Source organism: Bubalus kerabau, chromosome 22, assembly GCF_029407905.1.
Source record: "Bubalus kerabau isolate K-KA32 ecotype Philippines breed swamp buffalo chromosome 22, PCC_UOA_SB_1v2, whole genome shotgun sequence".
NCBI lineage: Eukaryota > Metazoa > Chordata > Mammalia > Artiodactyla > Bovidae > Bubalus > Bubalus kerabau.
Genome location: NC_073645.1, coordinates 33,748,302 through 33,771,037, shown reverse-complemented (window position 1 = coordinate 33,771,037; position 22,736 = coordinate 33,748,302). Strand labels below are relative to the sequence as shown.

Genomic DNA, 22,736 nt, shown 5'->3' with positions numbered 1-22,736 from the left:
ACACCTGACTATTTGACAATGGCACCCCACTCCAGTATTCTTGCCTGGGAAATCCCATGGACAGCGGAGCCTGGTAGGCTACAGTCCATGGGGTCGCGAAGAGTCGGACCCAACTGAGCAACTTCACTTTCACTTTTCACTTTCATGCACTGGAGAAGGAAATGGCAACCCACTCCAGTATTCTTGCCTGGAGAATCCCAGGGACGGAGGAGCCCGGTGGGCTGCCGTCTATGGGGTTGCAGAGAGTCAGACATGACTGACGTGACTTAGCAGCAGCAGCAACTAAATTAACAGTTCATTTCTAGGTCTGTAAGGTTTCTTGCTGATTTCCAGTGAAAAAAAGTTATTTATTAACAACTATGAATTCCCTTTCCTGATTTCTCTTGCCTGCCAAACTAAGTTACTCATTAGCACTTGTACAAAACAGTCAAATGAGATCATTAAATAATGTTACCCGGACCATGAAAGCAACTGCAGCACCCCTGACAGTCCTGAGAGAATTTCAAGAATTTTAGGAACTAAGGGTTACAATCTGAGTTAATATTAAAAATTGGGTAATAGTGTTGGGCTTCATTAAATTCACTTCAAGCCACATTTATTCAAAGTATTTGTCACTCGGTCATGTCCAACTCTTTGCAACCCCATGGACTGTAGCCCGCCAGGGACCTCTGTCCATGGAATTCTCCAGGCAAGAATACTGGAGGGGATAACCATTCCCTTCTTCAGGGTATCTTCCCAACCCAGGGATCGAAACTGAGTCTCCTGCACTGCAGGTAGACTCTACCATCTGAGCTACCAAGGAAGTCCTTCAACATTTATTGAAAGCCTACCATTTATTATCTACAAAAATTTACAGAAAATTACATAATAGGGAATTAAAATCTCTAAGGTCTCTTCAATTTTTTAAAAAACTGATTCTTAGTATTTTTTTATATATTGATTATACACATATATACTTTTATTATATATTACTTGACATAAAATATAACTGCAGTACTGTAGTATAAACAGTAGAAAACTGACTTTGTTTTCAGTAAGTGTTAATGAGTCATATGGGTTAAAAAATTGCTATTTCTAATTTCTCATATATCTGAATGCTGTGAGAGTTTTTTAAATGGGTAAAAATGATCTGGGTTCTCAAAAAGCATGTATAACATAGCCGATCATTCTCTAAGACAATTTACCCACCCAAAATTGTGTACAATATAAATGATCTAGCACTTCACTCAACAGAAAATATAGGATGAATATTTAAAAAAAAAAAAAAAGATTCCCTCTAACTTAGCTATTTTATAAAGAATAATGAATAGGAGGAAACTTTAAAGAGAAGAAATTTTAAAACTAGCCTTTTAATTCACTGAAGGAAAAGTTCTAGAAATATTGAATGAATGTCTAGTGCGTGCTTAGTCATGTCCAACTCTCTGTGACCCTCTGGACTGTGGCCCACCGGGCTCCTCTATCAAAGGGATTTTTCAGACAAGAATACTGGAATAGGTTGCCATTTCTTTCTCCAAGGGATATTCCCGACCAAGGGATCCAACCTGGGTCTCCTGCATTGCAGGCAGATTCTTTACCCACTGAGCCATCGGGGAAGTCCTACAGTATTACTAGTAAGAGACAAAGATGGAGTTTATTTCTGGTTTCAAAGAGTAATCATTTCCTTTCTAGAAGAATAAAACCCTTTAAAAACTTCATTGTTCAGAATTTCCTGAACTAAAGTGACCGATTATTCAAAATGAAAATCTGATAACCTTTACTCTAATTTACTGAAGCAAAAAAAAAATTTTACAAACGCACATCTCTAACATGAAACTCAAAGGAACCAGGCAGGGAAGAGGATGGGGTAAGAGAGTGGTTATTTATTGTTTTCCCTCTGAAAATATGACTTCTTGAGTGTCCTGGTGTTCAGTGAGGAGTCTTTTTCAAGATTAAAAATGGTGAAAGGAGATGTGGGCAGGAAGAATGATATACTGGTCTAAAAGAAAAAGCAATGCCTAAGGTTTCCATCTATCTATTTAACACAAAAAGATAGTACATTTACTTTATCTGTCCATGCCTTATCATACAAAAGGAAAAAAATAAATTCAGTATCACCAAATGAAGAGTTTTCCTGACTATTCTCTAATATATTATGATCTTCATATGTCTTTCAGTATCCTTTCACTGTTTTATGCCAATGTTCACCCACGTGAATATGCATCATTGGTATCAAATCACATGGCATTAATAAAGATATCATTAATACTTAAACAGGTATTCAGTTTTTAATATAATTTCCCTATAAACACAACAGAGCTGCTAAATTCCAAATATGCTATTTAAACTAAATACTACTACGCTATGTTTCACAAATTTCAAATTTCTCATATTTATCAAATATACTGCTGAACAAACCAGATAGCATGAATCAAGGTTTTTATACTCATAAAAACAACAAAGAATAAGTACCATATGTGTATATATATATATATATAAAATAATGTAGAGCTAAACTTCTAAAAATGTAAGTTTAACAAATGGTAATTAGTATATATAATGAATATAATGAAGTGTACATTCTCTTGTTATGATCCTCAACAGTAAGTCAAATTACATTAAAGATGTAGAACTTTTCAAAATGTCAAATTCCATTTCATTTGATCTTGGTGCATGAGTCTTTTTAATAAGCATTCTTAAAAGAGCTCAGGATTTGTGGGAGGGTGGGGGGGTGCTGTAATTTAAAAATCAGAAAAGCAAGATCTGCATCACAGAAAACAGTTATTAACTTTCAAAAATTAAAAACAAATCAATAATCACAGAACTATAAATAAAAAACATATGAGATACCACTTCACACTCATGGAATGGCTACATTAAAATAGCTAACACAAGTGTTGAGGATGTAGAGGAATTGCAACCCTCATGCACTGCTGATGGAAATGTAAGATGGTGCAGTAACTTAAGAAAATAGTCTAGTAGTTCCTCAAAAGATTAAATATAGAGTTACTGTATGACTCAGTAATTCCTCTTCTAGGTATACACCCAAGAGAAATGAAAACAAATGTCTATACAAAAACTTATACACAAATGTTCATAGTAATTTTATTCCTAACAGTCAAAAGGTGAAAGCAACCCAAATGTTCAACAATTGATGAGTAGATAAATAAAATGTGGTACAATATACAATGGAATATTATTCAGCAATAAAAAGGAACAATATATTGATAGATGCTACAATCTGGATGAATTTTGAAAACATTTTGCTAAGTGAAAGAAACCACTCACCAAAGACTATATATTTTATTATTCCAATTATTAGAACTGGAGAATTCCATGGACAGAGGAGCCTGGTAGGCTACAGTCCACAGGATCACAAAGAGTCGGACATGACTGAAGCGACTTAGCATGCACACACCACAATAGGCAAATCTACAGAAACAGAAAGTAGATTAATGCTTGAATAGGTCTAAGGGGTTGGAAGAAAATGGGGCGGGGGTGGGGTGATTGCCAAAGAGTACAGAGTTTCTCTCTGGAGTAATGAAAATGTCCTGTAATTGTTTGTGATAGTGAACAACTTTGTGAACATGCTAAAAAACCACTAAATTGTATTCTTCAAATGCATTAATCATATGGCATGTGAATTATATCTGAATTAAGCTATTAATCTGTCAACATGTCAGCAAATTTGGAAAACAGCAGTGGCCACAGGATTGGAGAAGGTCAGTTTTCATTCCAATCGAAAAGAAGGGTAATGCCAAAGAATGTTCAAACCACCATACAATTGCACTCATTTCACATGCTAGTAAGATTATGCTCAAAATCCTTCAAGCTAAGCTTCTGCAGTACATGAACTGAGAACTTCCAGATGTACAAGCTGGATTTAGAAAAGGTAGAGGAACCAGAGATCAAATTACCAGCATCTGTTGGATCATAGAAAAAGCAAGGAATTCCAGAAAAACATCCACTTCTGCTTCACAAACTAAAGCTTTCAATGTGTGGATCACAACTATAAAAAATTCTTAAAGACATGTGAATACCAGACCACCATATATGTCTCCTGAGAAACCTATATGAAGGTCAAGAAGCAACAGAACCAGAGATGGAACTATGGACTGGTCCAAATTGGGAAAGGAGTGTGTCAAGGCTGTATATTGTCACCCTGCTTATTTAACTTATATGCAGAGTACATTATGGGAAATGCTGGGCTGGATGTATCCCAAGCTAGAATCAAGACTGCCAGGAGAAATATCAACAACCTCAGATATGCAGATGATACCACTCTCATGGAAGAAAGCAAAGAGTTACCAAAAAGCCTCTTGAGGGTGAAAGAGTAGTGAAAAGGCTGCCTTAAACATTCAAAAAACTGAGATCATGTCATCCGGTTCCAACACTTCATGGCAAATAGAAGGGGGAAAAGTGGAAAGCAGTGACAGATTTTATTTTCTTGGGCTACAAAATCACTGCAGATGGTGACTGCAGCCACAAAATTAAAAGATGCTTGCTCCTTGGCAGAAAAGCTATGACAAAGCTAGACAGCACCCTAAAAGCAGAGACATCACTTTGCTGACAAATATCCATATAATCAATGGTATGATTTTTCCACAGTCATGTATGGATGTGAGTACTGGACCATAAAGAAGGCTAAGCGCTGAAGAACTAATGCTTTCCAATTGTGGTGCTAGAGAAGATTCCTGAGTCCCTTGGACTGCAAGAGGATCAAACCAGCTAATCCTAAAGGAAATCAACCCTGAATATTCATTGGAAGGTCTGATGCTGAAGCTGAAGCTCCAATACTTTGGCCACCTGACATGAAGAGCTGACTCAACTGGGAAAGACTCTGATGCTGGGAAAGACTGAGGGCAGGAGAAGAAGGGCACAACAGAGGATGAGGTTGTTGGATGGCATCACCAACTCAATGGACATAACTCCAGGAGATAGTGAAGGACAGGGAAGCCTGGTGTGCTGCAGTCCATGAGGTTGCAAAGTCAGATGGCATCCACTTCTAGACACTGGAAGCAGTACAGTGAGACCTAGAGTCAAACTGTGACTTTGCCAACTTCTTACCATATGACCTTTAGTAAATTATCTAATCTCACTCAATTTTCAGTTCCTTTCTCAGCATAGAGAAAAGTACTTATTTCACTGGATTACTATAAGAATTTAATGAGATAACAAAGTTACATGTAAAAAACAGTGTATGTTATACGACATACCATGCTCAAACAACAGCTATTCTTATTATTTCAACTATTTTATTTTTACTAGACCTTTATTTTCTTGTTCCCATAAGGAAATACATAATGCGGACTTCTGCAAGGTTTGTCCCAAATCCATGCATCCAAATTAAACCTTATAAATTTTAATTCCTTATAAGAAATATTATTTTATTTTTTAAAGCAATTTACTTTCTATCTGATGCCTTGCCTGGAATATAAATGACATTTATGAAGTTACTCTTTTCATAGAAATACAGAAATTAAAAGAACACAAAATTCAATGTCACTAATGGTTGGGGGGGTACTCATTAAAAAACAAATTCAGTGTTTATTTTTAAAATTGCAAATTTAGAAATTAAGGTCCAAAGATTAGGCAGCCACAAAAATCAACCTAATTAAATAAAATTTGCCAATAAATGCATTACTTTATACTAAAAATATTTTATCCATATGCTTAAAAACACAGTGAAGTAAATTTAAAGTCCTATGAAATAATCTCCTGTTTAAGAAATGAATGTTCTTAATTCCCAAGTAATTTGATAACATTTCTACAGAAAGTCCTTAATGAAAAACTCTCATATGAATGAAAGTCAACATTTTAGAATGAAGTGTAACATGCACAAAACAACATTAAGTACAAAGACAGCAAATAACATTTTATATGTCTACCTAAAAATTCAGCATTACATTCCCCCAAAACTTATAATTCTATTCTACAATGAATCACATAAACAGGTCAAATTTTGATGGAATCAAGTACAGAATCAAAACTCATTCAACAATCACATTCCTATCTGAAAACATGGAAAAGAGCCTTTCCACTCAAATTTTCAGGAATATTTTAATATCTCATAAGTGTGTCACACTTTATAAATCATTGTTTGAGAAAAATCAATCATGGATTTCTAAATATATTTAATTAAACCAAAATTAAATTAAGATTTTAAGTTTCTGGCTAGAGCTAAATATAATAGAACACCATACCTAAAATATAAATTACATTTTTTTCAAAGCTAAACAAAAATTTTTTAAATGCCCACAGGGTATTGTATCTCTACAAAGCTGCACAGCCTAAAAACAAAGTTTCTTTTATCACTCCTAAGACCAACACTTAAGGCAACAATATATTTAACTAACCTGTTTTATTCAGAATAAATCTTTCACCCACAAAAAAAGAAACTTATATTTAAAAGTTACATAATCAATTTTTATGTCAAGTTTTTGAACTCTCATAAAAAGGGCCTACAAAGACAACACCTTTATCAATTTCTCAAATCTGGTAAATCAACAGTTTACTATATTCCAAAAGTTGCTGAAAAAAATTTTTTAATTAAAAATATCAAACAAGTAACTTTTTACTGACTTGTTTACACATGTATATTTCCTATTTTTTATCCGTCTATCCATTCTTTTAAAAACATTCCCCCTTTTTTTAGTACATATAGCTTTAGGTGTAAAAATAACAATGAAAGCTATCAAAATACTAAGTGTTGACATTAACTATAGCTGCCTCTGTACTTTTCTGCATCCTTAGATTGTTTTTAATGAACATATAAGTATTTTCAAAATGAAAAAAATTTTTCAACTTGCTTACCACCCAGCTTCTTCACAAGACTCTTATATGCCAATCTTTTGTGGTAAATTAGGTAGAAAAGAGATGTGAATTTAAACAAACATTTTCAGGTAAAAAGGAGAATGTCAGAAAATGGGAAAACATAGCCTTAAAGCATCTTACATAATGCTATCTGTAAATACTTTAAAAGCAGATGGTTAACAACTAAAAACTTTGGCAAGAATTTTTTTCTGCTTCAAATTTACTATTTCCCAATGAAAATGAAAGTAGATTAGTTTTGTGTGAAAAAGGCCCAATTGCATTTACGTTCTAAGTCATTTTCTAGGTCTATAAAATGATCTCAAACCATGTACTATTAATATCATAAAACCGATTAAAGCAAGCTAAAGACAGATCTTAGAAACTAGTTTTTTTTTTTTTTTTTAAGGCAAGTTATTAGACACTTTCTGATATGGAAAAGAACTCAACAAAACTATTTAGCATAATAAATACTATAAATAATAAAAGTAATGCAAGGCCTCTTACCAATTTCAGCAGGTAGTTGTTTGATTTTGTTCTCTCGAATGCTAAGCATGCTGAGTTTTGACAGGTTTTTGATGTCTTTTTCCACAGTAGTTATACGATTAAAGCGAAGGTAAAGAGTGGTGAGAGAATCTAGCCTATACACCACTGAAGGAATTTCTCTCAGTTTATTATGCCTTAAATCAAGCATCCGCAGCTTCTTCAAGTTATCGAGAGAGTCAGGCAAACTGGTAAGTGAATTTTCACTTAGAGCCAGTGTCATGAGATTTACTAGACAGCCCACTTCCGCTGGGAGGGACTGTAATTTGTTGCTATATAAATAAAGTTCTGTTAATTGAGTCAACTCCTTGATTGATGATGGCAATATGTGTATAGACCTCTTGGATAAGTCCAAACGCATTGAGTTCTCTTCTCGGCATTTGTTGAGCTCTTTAATCACCTCTGCATTGCTAGACTTTTTTCTAGTCCCAGGTGCTGGATTTGGCCGTTTGATCGTATTATCAACCGAAAAAGCCACCCCTGGCTGGGCAGCACTGGAGTCCTTCTTTCCATCTTTGGCATCTTTCCCTTTGGTCTTAGGTTCTTTTTCTTTGCTCTCTTTCCCAAAACCTCCAGAGGCTTTTGCCTCCTTTTCTCTTTCCTTGGCTGATGGTGCTTTGGGATCTTTCTCTTTAGAGTCTTTTTCTTTTCCTAAACTACTACTCATGGTGACTCAAGCTAGGGCAAAAACTACATGAACTCCTTTTATTTACCAACAAAAGAAATTCAAAGATGAAGAGACAAAGATCCTACACAGTCAAAAAAGGTGTTGGCTTGAAGAAGTAATCTCCATCTGTTACATGCTGGATCTAAAACCACTATGCCCATTTCTGATTACTCATTCCAACTGGTAAAATGGTGCTGGTCAATCAATGATTCATTAGAATTCCTGAAATATAATACAGAGAGAGTATTAAATTACTTTAGGTTATAATTTATATTAAGTAAATTGGTGCTGCAAACAATCTTACTGACAATTTTGCTATTTTCCTATGATTTGAAACAGTAAATATTGAACACCTTCTACTTTACAAAACCCATTAAAAAACTAAAAATTAATAAAACAGATTCTAACTTTGAGGAATTTACAATCTAACAGGAAGTGGTAAGATAAGAACAAGTAATCAAAATGCAAAATTCTAAAGTGATGAAACATGGAGAAATCACCACAGCAGCTAATGTCTAAGTACTTTCTATGAACAAACACCACTGCAAGGAATTTACAAACATTAATTCTATATCAGCCCTGAGATAAATCCTTATCCCTATCTTACACACAGGGACAACTGAGGCACAGAAATATCTTTAAATAACCAGCTTTGTGATCTTGGCAAAGTAATGAAACTAAGATTCCAAAATGGTGGTACATTGCCTACATGCCTAACTCCTACAGTAAAACTGCTATATCTGCAGCTAATTAACAAACAGTTTCAAGCAAAAGGAAAGACTTGAAAGGCAATCATGACAGAATGGAGAGCAGTGGAGTAAAGGAACAAAATTGAGATACATATGGAAAACAGCAAATACATCAGGACAGGGGCTCTAAGTACCCCTTTTGAGAAACAGTAACAGAGCAATATACATGAAACCTATATTCTAGGAACTGAAAAGGTAACTTTTTCAGTTGACAGTAAGAAGGATTAAGGGTTCTTAGAAATAGGAACAGTTCACTGGTAAAAATGACTGACCAAAATGACCCACAAAGGTTGAAAATACAAGGGGGAGATGGAAGTAAGACAACACTAGGCTAATATGATCTATTCTTGGTATAAGACTAGAATGTTGATCATCACATTTAATAATTATTTACTCAGAAAAACACATCAATAAGCCATATATACTAAATATATTCCCTAATCTTACCTTAAATGCATATGTGAAAGCTTTACAATACTGAATCTTAAATTACAATAGAAGACTTCTGATTCCATACAAGTTAGAATAATAATAATTCCATACAAGTTAGAAAAATATTCTGTTTTTCACATTAATTGTAACTTAAAACCCTGACAAAACACATGAAGCAACTAGCAGAATATTCTGAAAGGTAGATACAAGAAGACAGACTGGTTAATAAAGGACAGGGAAACCTGGAGGGCTGCAGTCCATGGAGTCCCAAAGAGTTAGACATGACTTGGTGACTGAACAAGAAGAACTAAAGAACAAACGGAGATAAATACAATAACTGAAATGAAAAATACACTCGAAGGAATCTACAGCTGAATAACTGAAGTAGAAGAACAGATAAGTGACATGGAAGACAGAATGGTGGAAATCACTGCCATGGAAAAGAAAAAATAAGAATAAAAAGAAATGAAGACAGTCTGAGAGACCTCTGGACAACATTAAATGCATCAACATTTGCATTATAGGGGTCCCAGAAGGAGAATAGAGAGAGAATGAACCTGAGAAAATATCTGAAGAGATAATAGCTAAAAACATCCCTAACATGGGAAAGGAAACAGTCACCCAAGTCCAGGAAGCTCAGAGAGTCTCAGGCAGAATAAACCCAAGGAAGAACATGCCAAGACACATAGTAATTAAAGGGAAAAAAAAAAATTTAAAGCAACAAAGGAAAAATGATAAATAACATACAAGTGAATTCCCATATAGTTATCAGCTGATTGATTTCTCAGCAAAACTCTGCAGGCCCAAGGGGAGTGGTATGACATATTTAAACTGATGAAAGGGAAAAACCTACAACCAAGAATATGCTAGGAGTTCCCTGGTGGTCCAGTGGCTAAGACTCTGCAATCCCAGTGCAAGGACCCAGGTTCAATCCCTGGTCAAGGATCTAGACCCCACATGTCACAACTAAAGATCTTGCACGCCACAAACTAAGATGTGATGCAGCCAAACAAATTAAAAAAAAAAAAAAAAAAAAAAAAAGAATACTGTACCCATCAAGGCTCTCAGTCAGATGTGACAGAGACATCAAATGTTTTACAGACAAGCAAAAGCTAACCAGCACCACCAGACCAGCTCTGCAACAAATGGTAAGGGAACTTTTCTAGGTGGGAAACAGACCAGCGAACTTAAAACAACCTTGCACATATATTAGACTGCTATATCAAAATCTCATGGGAACAACAAATCCCAAAACTATGATAAACAGACAAAAAAGAAAAAGCAGTCCAGACACACTAAAAATGGTCATCAAACTGAAAGAGAACAGAACAGAAGAGGAAGGGAAGAAAAAAGGCCTATTAAAAACAAACCCAAAAGAAGTGAGAAAATGGTAATAAGAACATATATATTGATAATTATTTTAAATGTAAATGGATAGCTATTCAATAGATGTAAAAAAATGAAATCAGAACATTCTCTAACATACACAAAAATAAGCACAAAATGAATGAAAGACCTAAATATGAGACCAGACACTATAAAACTCTTACAGGAACACTTAGGCACTTTCTGACATAAATCGCAGTGATATCTTTTTCAGTCCATCCCCCAAGAGTAATGGAAATAAAAACAAAAATGAACAAATGGGACCTAATTAAATGTAAAAGCTTTTGCATAACAAAGGAAACCATACAAAACAAAAAGACAACCCACAGAATTGGAGAAAATATTTGCAAATGACATGACCAACAAGGGATTAGTTTCCAAAATTTACAAATAGTTCATGGGGCTTAATATCATCAAAACAACTCAATCAAAAAAGGGTATAAGACCTAAATAGACATTTCTCCAAAGAAGATATGCAGATGGCCATGAGGCACATGAAAAGATGTTCAACATCACTAATTATTAGAGAACTGCAAATCAAAATTACAGTGAGATATCACCTCACATCAGTCAGAATGGCTATCATCCAAAAATTCACAAACAATAAATGCTAGAGAGAGTGCGGAGAGAAGGGAACTCTCCTACATGGTTGGTGGGAATGTAAACTGGTATAGCCACTGTAGAGAACAGTATGGAGGTTCCTTAAAAAAATTAAAAATAGAGCTATCATAAGATCCTACAACCCCACTCTTGGGCATGCATATTAGAATCCGAAAGGATTTCTGTACTGTTTACAACAGCCAAAACATGGAAAAAACCTAAGTGTTCAACGACAGAGGACTGGATAAAGAAGATGTGGTATATATAACACAATGGAATAATACTCAGCCATTAAAAAGAATGAAGTAATGCCACTTGCAGCAGCAAACATGGATGGACCCAGAAACTGAGTGAATTGTTAGAAGGAGAAAGTGAAATATGATACCACTTCTATGCAGAATCTAAAAAAAATGATACAAATGAACTTATTTACAAAACAGAAACAGGCTCATAGAGAACTTACGGTTACCAGGGCAGCGAGGTGGAAAGAGACAGGTAGGGAGTTTAGGACTGACAGGTACACACAGTTATATTTAAAATGGATAACCAACAAGAATCTACTCTGCTCAATATTATGTAACAACCTAAACAGGAAAGAGTAGCTATATATATATATGTATAACTGAATCACTTTGCTGTACTCCTGAAACTAACACAACATTTTCACCCACTATATTCCAATATAAAATAAAAAGTTTTAAAAAGACAGAAAACATATAAATTGCAGAATGATAAAGAATGGTTCCATCTGTATAATGTTTCAATACATCCAAATTAATATATATGGTTTGTGAACACATTTATCATACCATAGACAGTCCTTTTTTTTTCTTTTTAAAAATATTTTTGACTTTGAACCAATATTGTACTTCTCATGGTTTTAATTTGTATTTCTTGACATTCATTTTCAAATGTTTGTTAGGCCTTTGTATTTCTACTTGTGTAAATTTTTTAATTCTTTGCCAAAAAAAAAAAACCAAAACATACATTTAGACACACAAAGGATTGAGAAACATCAAATTCAGGATGGTGGTTTCTAAGCTGTGGTTCCAAGGTGGCTTCTAAGTTGCAGTTGTAAAGACAAGTAAGTAGAACGCTAACCCAATGTTTGACAAGTGGATTTCAGTAGAGTCCAAAGTTATGTTTTCATTTTGAAGCAAATGGGCAAATGAACTCTGAGTCCTCTTCTGGCTGTATGAAAGATTTAGAACGCCATCTTCTTCTAGTTATTAGAAGAATATTTATTTAACAAACTATGAGAAATAATACCTATCAAACTGATTAAAAACTAAAAAAAGAATTGTGCTGGTGAGGACACAGAGACACTTATACTCTCATAGACTGCTGATGGGCATATAATCCAGTAAAGACTTTTTGAAAATGTCGCTTCTTCATAATATGATTAATTTGGCATTTTTTGTTTGAATAAAAATATAAATGTATGTGAGAGTTACAAATCTGTGTAATAACACAGAAAAAAATAAAAGAATACATCCTCTAACTGTTCATTTAACTGCTTACCTCTCTCTCTGGAAAAAGATACTGGGTGATGAGAGAGAGAGAGAGAGAGAGAGAGAGAGAGAGAGAGAGAGAGAGAGAGAGACAAGAAAAGGAAATGCCAGGGCATGAGGTAAAGAAATTGAAGTTGAGACCAAATCATAAAGGGCCATGGACACTGAGCTTGAGTTTGGACTTTGCCACAAACTCTTCATCTAGGATCTTACACATACCACATGGAGAACACTGATGAAACAGATATGTACTTTGAGCCTGACTTATCAGGAAAGGAACTTATGTATCTACATCTGCCTCAGTCTAGCAAATCTGTTATCAAGTCTTCAGTTAAACCCTTTCCCAAAAAAGCAGATCTCCATTGCCTCTGCTTTTACCTGCCCAATCCTAATGGTACAAGACTTGCTCCCTCTTTTCAGATAGGCTGAGAAATTTATAAACTACTATCACACGATTATATTTGATTTCCAAAGTGACCATCTGTTAAGCAGGGCACCCCAGGAGTGTTACTCTCATTAACAGATGAGACTTTACTGACCTCTCTCCCCTTCTCTCTCTCTCTCTCTCTCCCCTTCTCTCTCTCTCTCTCCCCTTCTCTCTCTCTCTCTCTCCCCCCCCCCCCCCTCCTCTCCTTAACCCTTTCTATCCTTCCCTGTTTTTCTAGTCCCCCGGTCCTAGACACAGGAATCTGGTTGAAGGGCCCTCAGCCTGAGCTGAGGATTGGAGACTGATCACCTCCTCTTGGCAGAGAACTCAAATTCTGGTCCTGGTCTTGTCTGATTTCTGGTAGGGCCGAGTTTCCAGTCCTCCCTTCTCTGGAGGCCCAGGGAAAAGTCCCATAATGCCTGGGTATCTGTAGGTGGCAGGGGACATCTGTAAGGCCACCCCTTTCGCCACCCACCCCGCCTCCTCCCCCTTCTTCTTTCAACCTGGCTTCCTTTCCTCCCTTGAAATCTCTGATGTTAGTACTTGGATCTGAAGTTCTGTGTCTCTATAGGAGGTTTTCTGAGAGACTGATTCTTGTATTTAAGGGCTTCCCTGGTGGTGCAAAGGTTAAAGCGTCTGCCTGCAATGTGGGAGACCTGGGTTTGATCCCTGGGTCGGGAAGATCCCCTGGAGAAGGAAATGGCAACCCACTCCAGTATTCTTGCCTGGAGAATCCCATGGACGGAGGAGCTTGGTGGGCTACAGTCCACTGGTCGCAAAGAGTCAGACACGACTGAGCGACTTCACTTTCACTTTCACCTTAACTAAGGTTTATGGAAGTTAAATTATCTGCCCAACAGCATGGTGGGAGTCTGACAATAATAACACTAGAGGTAGCAGCAGATAATGTTTATTTAGTACTTACTACTTGTCAGGCACAGTGCTAAATGCTTTTAGCTCTTATCTCATGAAGTCCTTGCAACAATTTTGAGCCAGATTAACATCCATTTATAGATAAGAAAACTAAGGCTCAAGAGTAATCAAACAACTTGTCAAAGATCACACAGACCATAATTGACTAAGTCACAAGGCTAACACAGTTCCAACTCCAAAACCCATGTCATAACCACTATACTATTTCAGAATACATTAAAGGGTTATACATAACCATGTAAATAATCAGGATTGACACAGGAATCAAGGAAAATTTTTAACAGGGCAAGACTGAAAAAGGTAGGATTGCTTTCTATAGTCTTAAGAAATGCTAAATTAAAAAACCCAATACAGAAAATCTAAATATCTTTACAAAATTATTCTCCCTCCATATAGATCACACTAGTAGTTTATTACGGAGAAGGCAATGGCACCCCACTCCAGTACTCTTGCCTGGAAAATCCCATGGACGGAGGAGCCTAGTAGGCTGCAGTCCATGGGGTCATGAAGAGTCGGACACGACTGAGTGACTTCACTTTCACTTTTATACATTGGAGAAGGAAATGGCAACCCACTCCAGCGTTCTTGCCTGGAGAATCCCAGGGACAGGGGAGCCTGGTGGGCTGCCGTCTATGGGGTCGCACCGAGTCGGACATGACTGAAGTGAATTAGCAGCAGCAGTAGTTTATTAACAAATCTGAGAAATTAAGAAATTTCTGAGCAAATGAGAAATTTCTTCCACATATTATTATATGCCTAAATGCACAATTCATATAACTTTCAATTCAACAAGTTCAATTATTTTCTACTGAGTTGTATCTTCCTGAAAAGTATGATAAAAAGAATATATTTTATAAATTAATTTTAATTCAGTACCTTACAGTTTAACTCTACCACCAATTAGCTCTACTTTTCCATTAATAGAATATATCAATGTTTCAATAACTGACCACTAGAAAGTGATAACACAGCTCAATTTAGAAAAGAGCCTGACTCATACATCTGTGGCCCATGCACTAATTATTAAAAACTAGTACTGACTAGTCCCTTCTAGTAATAGTGTCATAGGATCCCGCAATCCCACTCCTGGACATGTATCAAGAGAAAACCATAATTCAAAAAGATACACATACCCCGATGTTCATTGCAGCACTATTCACCCTAGTCAGGTCATGAAAACAATTTAAATGTCCATCAACAGAGATGTAATATATATTACACAATGGAATATTACTCAGTCATAGAAAAGAATGAAAAATGCCATTTGCAGTGACATGGATAGAACTAGATAGGGAGTGAAGTAAATCAAACAGCGTATGATACTGTCTATATGTGGAACCTTAAAAAAAAAATGTACAAATGAACCTATTTAGAAAACAGAAAGAGTCACAGATATAGAAAGCAAACTTATTTTTACCAAGAGGGAAGTGGGGGAGGGATAAATTGGGAGGTTGGGAGACATACACACACTACTATATATAAAACAGATAACTAAAAAGAGTCTACTGCATAGCACAGTGACCTCTACTCAATACTCTGATGATCTATAAGGGAATAGAATCTTAAGAGTGAATATATATGTACATATAATTGATTCACTTTGCTGTACAGCAGAAATTTATAGAATATTTTAAAGCAACTATACTCCAATACAAAATTTAAAAAGAGTACATGCTTATTTTCTAACTATTTTTCTCTTGCCTAGGATAAAGAGAATTATTCCCATAAGTGAGGGGGGGGACTGGATGTTCAGAGACTTGAGGAGTTCTAGCTATATTAAATTAGACTTGCCTTGTAACCTAATTCAGTCTCTATCCTGTATTCTAATGTTAAATGTACATATCTGCTAGCTAATTTCTGATCTAAAGGAATTTGGTTAAAAGTACTATTGAAAAACATAGATTTTTGCATGATACAGGATGGTCGGGGCTGGTGCACAGGGATGACCCAGAGGGATGGTATGGGGAGGGATGTGAGAGGGGGGTTTGGGATGGAGAACACGTGTACACCCGTGGCAGATTCATGCTGATGTGTGGCAAAACCAATACAATACTGTAAAGTAAAAAAAAAAAAAAAAAAAAAAAGAAAAACATAAATTTTAAAGGGGGAAACTACTGTACTTCAAGGATTCAAAGAGAATTCTTGGGGAATCTATACAAACTCACTGCTACCTAAAAACAAACAGGAGGAGGGACTCAGTGGCAAAAACAGTAGATCAACTGCAAAGAGTCTTCAAGGACAAAAAAATATGACCAAGAATTAATACTGAGTTCTAACAATACAGTTCAGTATAAAAACAGGTAAATATTATTAAACATGTAAGAACTGAAGGAATATTGTTCCTATTAATTGCTCTTGAAGAAAACACTAGTTAATATAATTCAAACATCCAAAAGATAAACAGAAAAACTATGACCTCCTGGGCCTCAGTGCCACCCACCAGTGGGCTAACACCAAGTCTGGGACCCTGAGGCCCCACAGTCAGAGACTCCAGGATCCAGCTCTACCTACCAGTAGGCTGACAGGGCTTACCCACTATTGGACAGCACAAGCCCCAGGATCCCCTGGGCCTCAGCCCCACTCACCAGTGGGCCAACATCAGTTCCAGAACTATTGTGGCCCCACAGCCAGTCTTTAAAGATTCAGCCCACCCACTGGCAGGCCAGCACCACCACAGGACTCCTCTGTCCATGGAGCCAAATGTGCCAGGACCCAGCCTTACCTACCAGCTGCCAGTAGCCTCCACAAAAGGTGGGGCCTGGCAACCAACCAGGCCAGCCACATCTCAGTGTACCCACAGAAGGTAGCCCACCACAACACAAAGGCCAAAAGAACTCACACAGAGGACATTTTTGGAACTTAAATCTCTGGTGACTACAGAGGAGTGTGCTATGAGGACCTCTAAGACATTTTCTATATAAGGCCACTATTCCAAGATCAGGAAATGTAACCAACCTTTTGAATAAATAGAAATGAAAGCAGGAACCTGGGATTCCCTGGTGGCTCAGTGGTAAAGAGTCTGCCTGCAATGCAGGAGATACAGGAGAAACAGGCTCAATCCCCCAGTCAGGAAGATCCCCTGGAGAAGGAAATGGCAACTCACTCCAGTATTCTTGCCAGGACAATCCCATGGACAGAGGAGCCTGACAGACTACACTCCATAGGGTCACAAAGAGTCAGAGGTGACTGAGCACAAAAACAGGCAAAATAAGGGGGAACAAGTTAAAACCCCAGAAAAAGAACTAAGTGGAGATAAGGAATCTACCCAATAAAGAGTACAAGGTAATGGTCTTAGAGATGCTCAAAGAACTTGGGAGAAGAAGGAATAAACACAGTAAGATTTAACAAAGAGTTAGAAAATATGAAGAGCAACCAAATAGAGATGAAGAATACCATAAATGAAGTAAATACATTAGAAGGAAACAACAGCAGATTAGATGATGAAAAGGAATAAAGGAGTGAGCTAAAAACAACAATGGAAATCACTAGAGCTGAAAAGAAAAAAGAATAAAAAGAAATACGGACAGTCTAAGAAACCTCTAGGACAACATCAGCATACTAACATTCACATACAGAGATCCCAGAAATGTGTGTGGGGTGGGGGGCGGGATGGGGGCGGAACAGAACATATCTGAGTACAAAACAGTTGGAAACGTCCCTAACCTAGGGAAGGAAACAAGACACCCAGGTCCAGAAAGCACAGAATTCCAAACAGAATCAATCAAAAGAGGACCACATCAAAGATACATGGTAATTAAAACAGCAGAAGTAAGAGATAAAGGGAGAATATTAAAAGTAGCAAGGGGAAAGCAGTAAGTTATATACATAAAACTACCAGCTGTTTTTCAGCAGAAACTCCACAGACCAGAAGAGAAAGAAAGGCATGATATATTTTAAAAAATGAAAGACAAAAATCTACAATTAAGAATACTCTCCTGAGCAAAGCTTTCATTCAGATTTGGAGGAAAGAGCAAAAGTTTTACGGACCAGCAAAACCTAAAAGAGTTCAACATCACAATCAGTTTTGTAAGAAATGTTAAAGAAAAGGCCACAACTAGAAATATGAAAATTACAAAAGGAAAAGTCTCATTGGTAAAGGAAAATATATAACAGACTGATAAACCTTGTCAGTTCACTTCAGTTCAGTCGCTCAGTCGTGTCCGACTCTTTGCGACCCCATGAATCACAGTACACCAGGCCTCCCTGTCCATCACCAACTCCCCGAGTTTACTCAAACTCATGTCCATCGAGTCAGTGATGCCATCCAGCCATCTCATCCTCTGTCGTCCCCTTCTCCTCCTACCCCCAATCCCTCCCTGCAGTCAAATCTTCGCATGAGGTAGCCAAAGTATTGGAGTTTCAGCTTTAGCATCAGTCCCTCCAATGAACACCCAGGACTGGTTGGATCTCCTTGCAGTCCAAGGGACTCTCAAGAGTCTTCTCCAACACCACAGTTCAAAAGCATCAATTCTTCGGCACTCAGCTTTCTTCACAGTCCAACTCTCACATCCATACATGACCACAGGAAAAACCATAGCCTTGACTAGATGAACCTTGGTTGGCAAAGTAATGTCTCTGCTTTTGAATGTTATTTAGGTTAGTCATAACTTTCCTTCCAAGGAGTAAGCATCTTTTAATTTCATGGCTGCAGTCACCATCTGCAGTGATTTTGGAGCCCAAAAAAATAAAGTCTGACACTGTTTCCACTCTTTCCCCATCTATTTCCCATGAAGTGATGGGACTGTATGCCATGATCTTAGTTTTCTGAATGTTGAGCTTTAAGCCAACTTTTTCACTCTCCTCTTTCACTTTCATCAAGAGGCTCTTTAGTTTCTCTTCACTTTCTGCCATAAGGGTGGTGTCATCTGCATATCTGAGGTTATTGATATTTCTCCCGGAAATCTTGATTCCAGCTTGTGCTTCTTCCAGCCCAGCGTTTCTCATGATGTACTCTACACAGAAGTTAAATAAGCAGGGTGCCAATATACAGCCTTGACATACTCCTTTTCCTATTTGGAACCAGTCTGTTGTTCCATGTCCACTTTTAACTGTTGCTCTCTGACCTGCATATAGGTTTCTCAAGAGGCAGGTCAGGTAGTCTGGTATGCCCATCTCTTTCAGAATTTTCCACAGTTTAAAAGACAAAAGTAGTAAATATCATCTGCTACAGTTTGGCTGGGAAGTTCTGATTCATCCACCATAGTCACTAGACATTGCTCCTTTGGATTTCTATTAATTTTGGCCTTTACAAATTCTCTTAATGGAAAAAACTTCAATTTCCTGGAAGACTGTAAAAGACACCTGGAATAGTTCTTTGTTCAAAAAGATAAAAAGTTTTGGGAAGATGGAATTATGAAGTTGCCTGAAAAAAGGCAGAAGGTAGGGGAACAAAATGGTGAATATGTTGTTCTATAAAGTTCTTGGTGAAAATGAAAAATATATCACTTACTTAAAAACTAAAAGAACTTTTTAGCCAACCCAATATACAGAGAACATTCCATCCATAAGTAGCAGAATAAGCATTCTTTTCAAGCACATATGGAACATTCTCCAGGATAGACTATAAGCTAGGCCACAAAAAAAAGTCAGTAAATTTAGGAAGACTAAAATTGTATCAAGCAACTTTTATAATCACAAGGCTGTGAGAAAAGAAATCAACAAGGGAAAAACACTGCAAAAAACACAAATACATGGAGGCTGAACACACTAAACATCAATGGATTACTGAAGAAATTAAGGCAAAATTAAAAAAAAAAACAGATAAATGAAAATACACTGAGCCAAAATCTATGAGACATAGCAAATGCAGTTCTAAGAGGGAAACAGTAATACAAGTGTATCTCAGGCTGCATTAAAAATCTCAAACAACCTAACCTTACACTTGAAGGAATTAGAAAAAGAAGAAATAACAAAACCCATTGTCTGGTGGCTCAAAAATGGTAAAGAATCTGCCTGCAATGCATGAGACCCAGGTTCAATCCCTGGGTCAGGAAGATCCCCTGGAGAAGGGAATGGCAACCCACTCCAGTATTCCTGCCTCGAGAATCCCATGGACAGGCAAGCCTGGCTGGCTACAGTCCATGGGGTTGCAAAGAGTCAGACATAACTGAGCAACTAATACATACTTACTTACTTAATGTCAGCAGAAGCAAAGAAATCATAAAGATCAGAGCAAAAATACATGAAACAGAGACTAAAAAGCAAAAAAAAAAAAAGGCAATGGAAAAGATCAATGAAACTAAAAGCGAGTTCTTTGAAGAGATAAACAAAGTTGCTAAACCTTTAGGCAGACTCATCAGAGAGGGCCCAAATAAATAAAATCAAAAATGGAAAAGACGTTAAAACCAACACCACAAAACAAATGATCACAAGAGATTACTATGAACAATCATATGGTAATAAAATGGACAACATAGAAAAAAAGGACAAATTCCTAGAAATGTACAATCTCTCACAACTGAATCAGGGAGAAACAGAAAATATGAACAGACTAATTATCAGGAATGATATCAAATCAGTAATCAAAAAATTCTCAACCAACCAAAGTCCAGAACCAGACAGCTTCATAGATGAATATTACCAAATATTAGAGCTTCCTTGGTGGCTCAAATGGTAAAGAACCACCTGCACTGCAGGAGACCCAGGTTCAATCCCTGGGTTGGGAAGATCTCCTGGAGAAGGGAATGGCTACCTACTCTAGTATTCTTGCCTGGAGAATTCCACTGACAGAGGAGCCTGGTGGGCTACAGTTCATGGGGTCACAAAGAGTCAGGCACGACTGAGTGACTAATACTTTCACTTTCACAATACTTTATGCTGCTTTATACCTTTAAGTACACCTTAATAGTTATAGCTTGATCTGTATCTTACTCTCTTAGGTATAAAAGATAAGGAAATAAACATAAAGCTATAATAAACACAGATGAACGAAACATACCCATTAAAGGAAAAAGTCTGATATTAGATCACAAAATAAAATATAACTGTGCATACTAGATTCACCCTCATCCTGCCCAAACGTGAAAGGATGAAAATGAAATATATGCAGATTCTGTATGTTCAAAATGACACAGGGATTATATTGGCACAAGGATATTCATTGTAGAACTATATGTAAACAATAATATATTCAAGTAACCTAAATGCCCATCACCAAGGCCATGGTTATATACATTATTTTTTATTCAGTGAAATACTTTGCAATTACTAAAAAGAATGGTCAACAACCATGTACTGGTATAACACAATTGAGACAGTAAAGCTTTCTGGGTAATAGTTAGAACTCTGTAGACAGACTGCTGGAATTCAATTTCCAGTTCCCCAACTACCTAGCATTTTAAAGTTTCTATGCCTTAGTTAATTTCTTTGTAAGAGGAGGATGAAATAATACTACCTACTTCTCAAGATGTGGCATGAAGATTGTAATGAAGATTAGTAATAAGTACTAAAATGCTTGTTAAAACAGGTTGTAGAACATACAAAGCACTGCAAAAATATATTAATTATAAATAAGTGAGAAAAACCCAGGTGTAGAACAGCATATTGTGCTATTTATGGGAAAATATATATATATAAATATATGCTTATATGTACAAAATACAGAGGTACCCACAAAACTGAGAGTGGTTTTGCAGGAAAGAAAACTAGGCAGAAGTCTCAGAATAGGAGAAATATTTGCTGCATATGTCTGTATCTTTTGGACTCTGCATCATAAGCATATATTGACCAGACAGAAATCAGTACTTAAATTACCCTTAAAAATCTTAAGGAATCTAAGATAACTAAACACAGTGCAACTTTTTTTTTATTAGTTCTCTGACCACTATGCCTAAGGTCCATTTACTCAGATCAAAGGTTACAAACAGCAAACTCTCAGAGACAATTGTATTTCTTCAAAGTATCTATGAAAGCTCAGATATTTAATATGTTACTGTATAATATACCAAAGGAATTTATCTTTGGAGACAACATTACAAATACAAATGTCAAAAAAATGTTCAAAGAAATGTGCATACAAATACCAAACATTAGAAATAACTTACATACACATCAAGTGTCAATAAATTATGGTGCCACACAATGGAGTTTCATTCAGATATTTAAAATGATAGCATACACACATAAATTTAGGTTTACAATTTTGCACATAAATGATAAACAGTAAATTATGGACTCTTCAAAGTTCCCTGGACTTCAAGATCAAACCAGTCAATCCTAAAGGAAATCAACCCTGAACATTCATTGGAAGGCCTGTTGTTGAAGCTCCAATACTTTGGACACCTGATGCAAAGAGCCAACTGCAAAAGATCTGGATGCTGGGCAAGACTGAAGGCAAAAGGAGAAGGGGGTGGCGAAGACAAGATGGTTAGATACCATCACTGACTCAAACAACCATCACTGACTCAAACAGACATGAATGTGAGCAAACTCTGGGAGACAGTGAAGAACACATGGGGTCAGAAAGAGTCAGACACAACTTAGCAACTGAACAACACCAACAACAAACTATGGACTCTTTCTACACAAGAACACAGATATCCTTCATTCCTTTTCATTGTTATAATTTGTGGTATGACTACACCATAATTTACTTAATCATTTTCTTATCAACTGACATTTAGGTTATTTCTATTTGCCTTCGGTGGGGGGATAGGTAGCACAAATAATGCTTCACTGAACATAAATCTTTATATACAGGAACC

The 22,736-nt window shown here is 36.6% G+C and overlaps 1 protein-coding gene across 6 annotated transcripts in view; it reads right to left on the bottom strand.

Annotated features, from left to right (window-relative positions):
- The window catches only part of SHOC2 (SHOC2 leucine rich repeat scaffold protein), an 88,060-nt gene that overhangs the window by 46,550 nt on the left and 18,774 nt on the right, over positions 1–22,736 (bottom strand). For all 6 annotated transcript variants that reach the window (XM_055560149.1, XM_055560148.1, XM_055560151.1 and 3 more), the window contains exon 2: positions 7,294–8,218. In XM_055560149.1, the coding sequence (XP_055416124.1) occupies positions 7,294–7,996 (703 nt within the window). In that variant the 5' untranslated portion in view covers positions 7,997–8,218. The remainder of the gene's footprint in view (positions 1–7,293; positions 8,219–22,736) is intronic.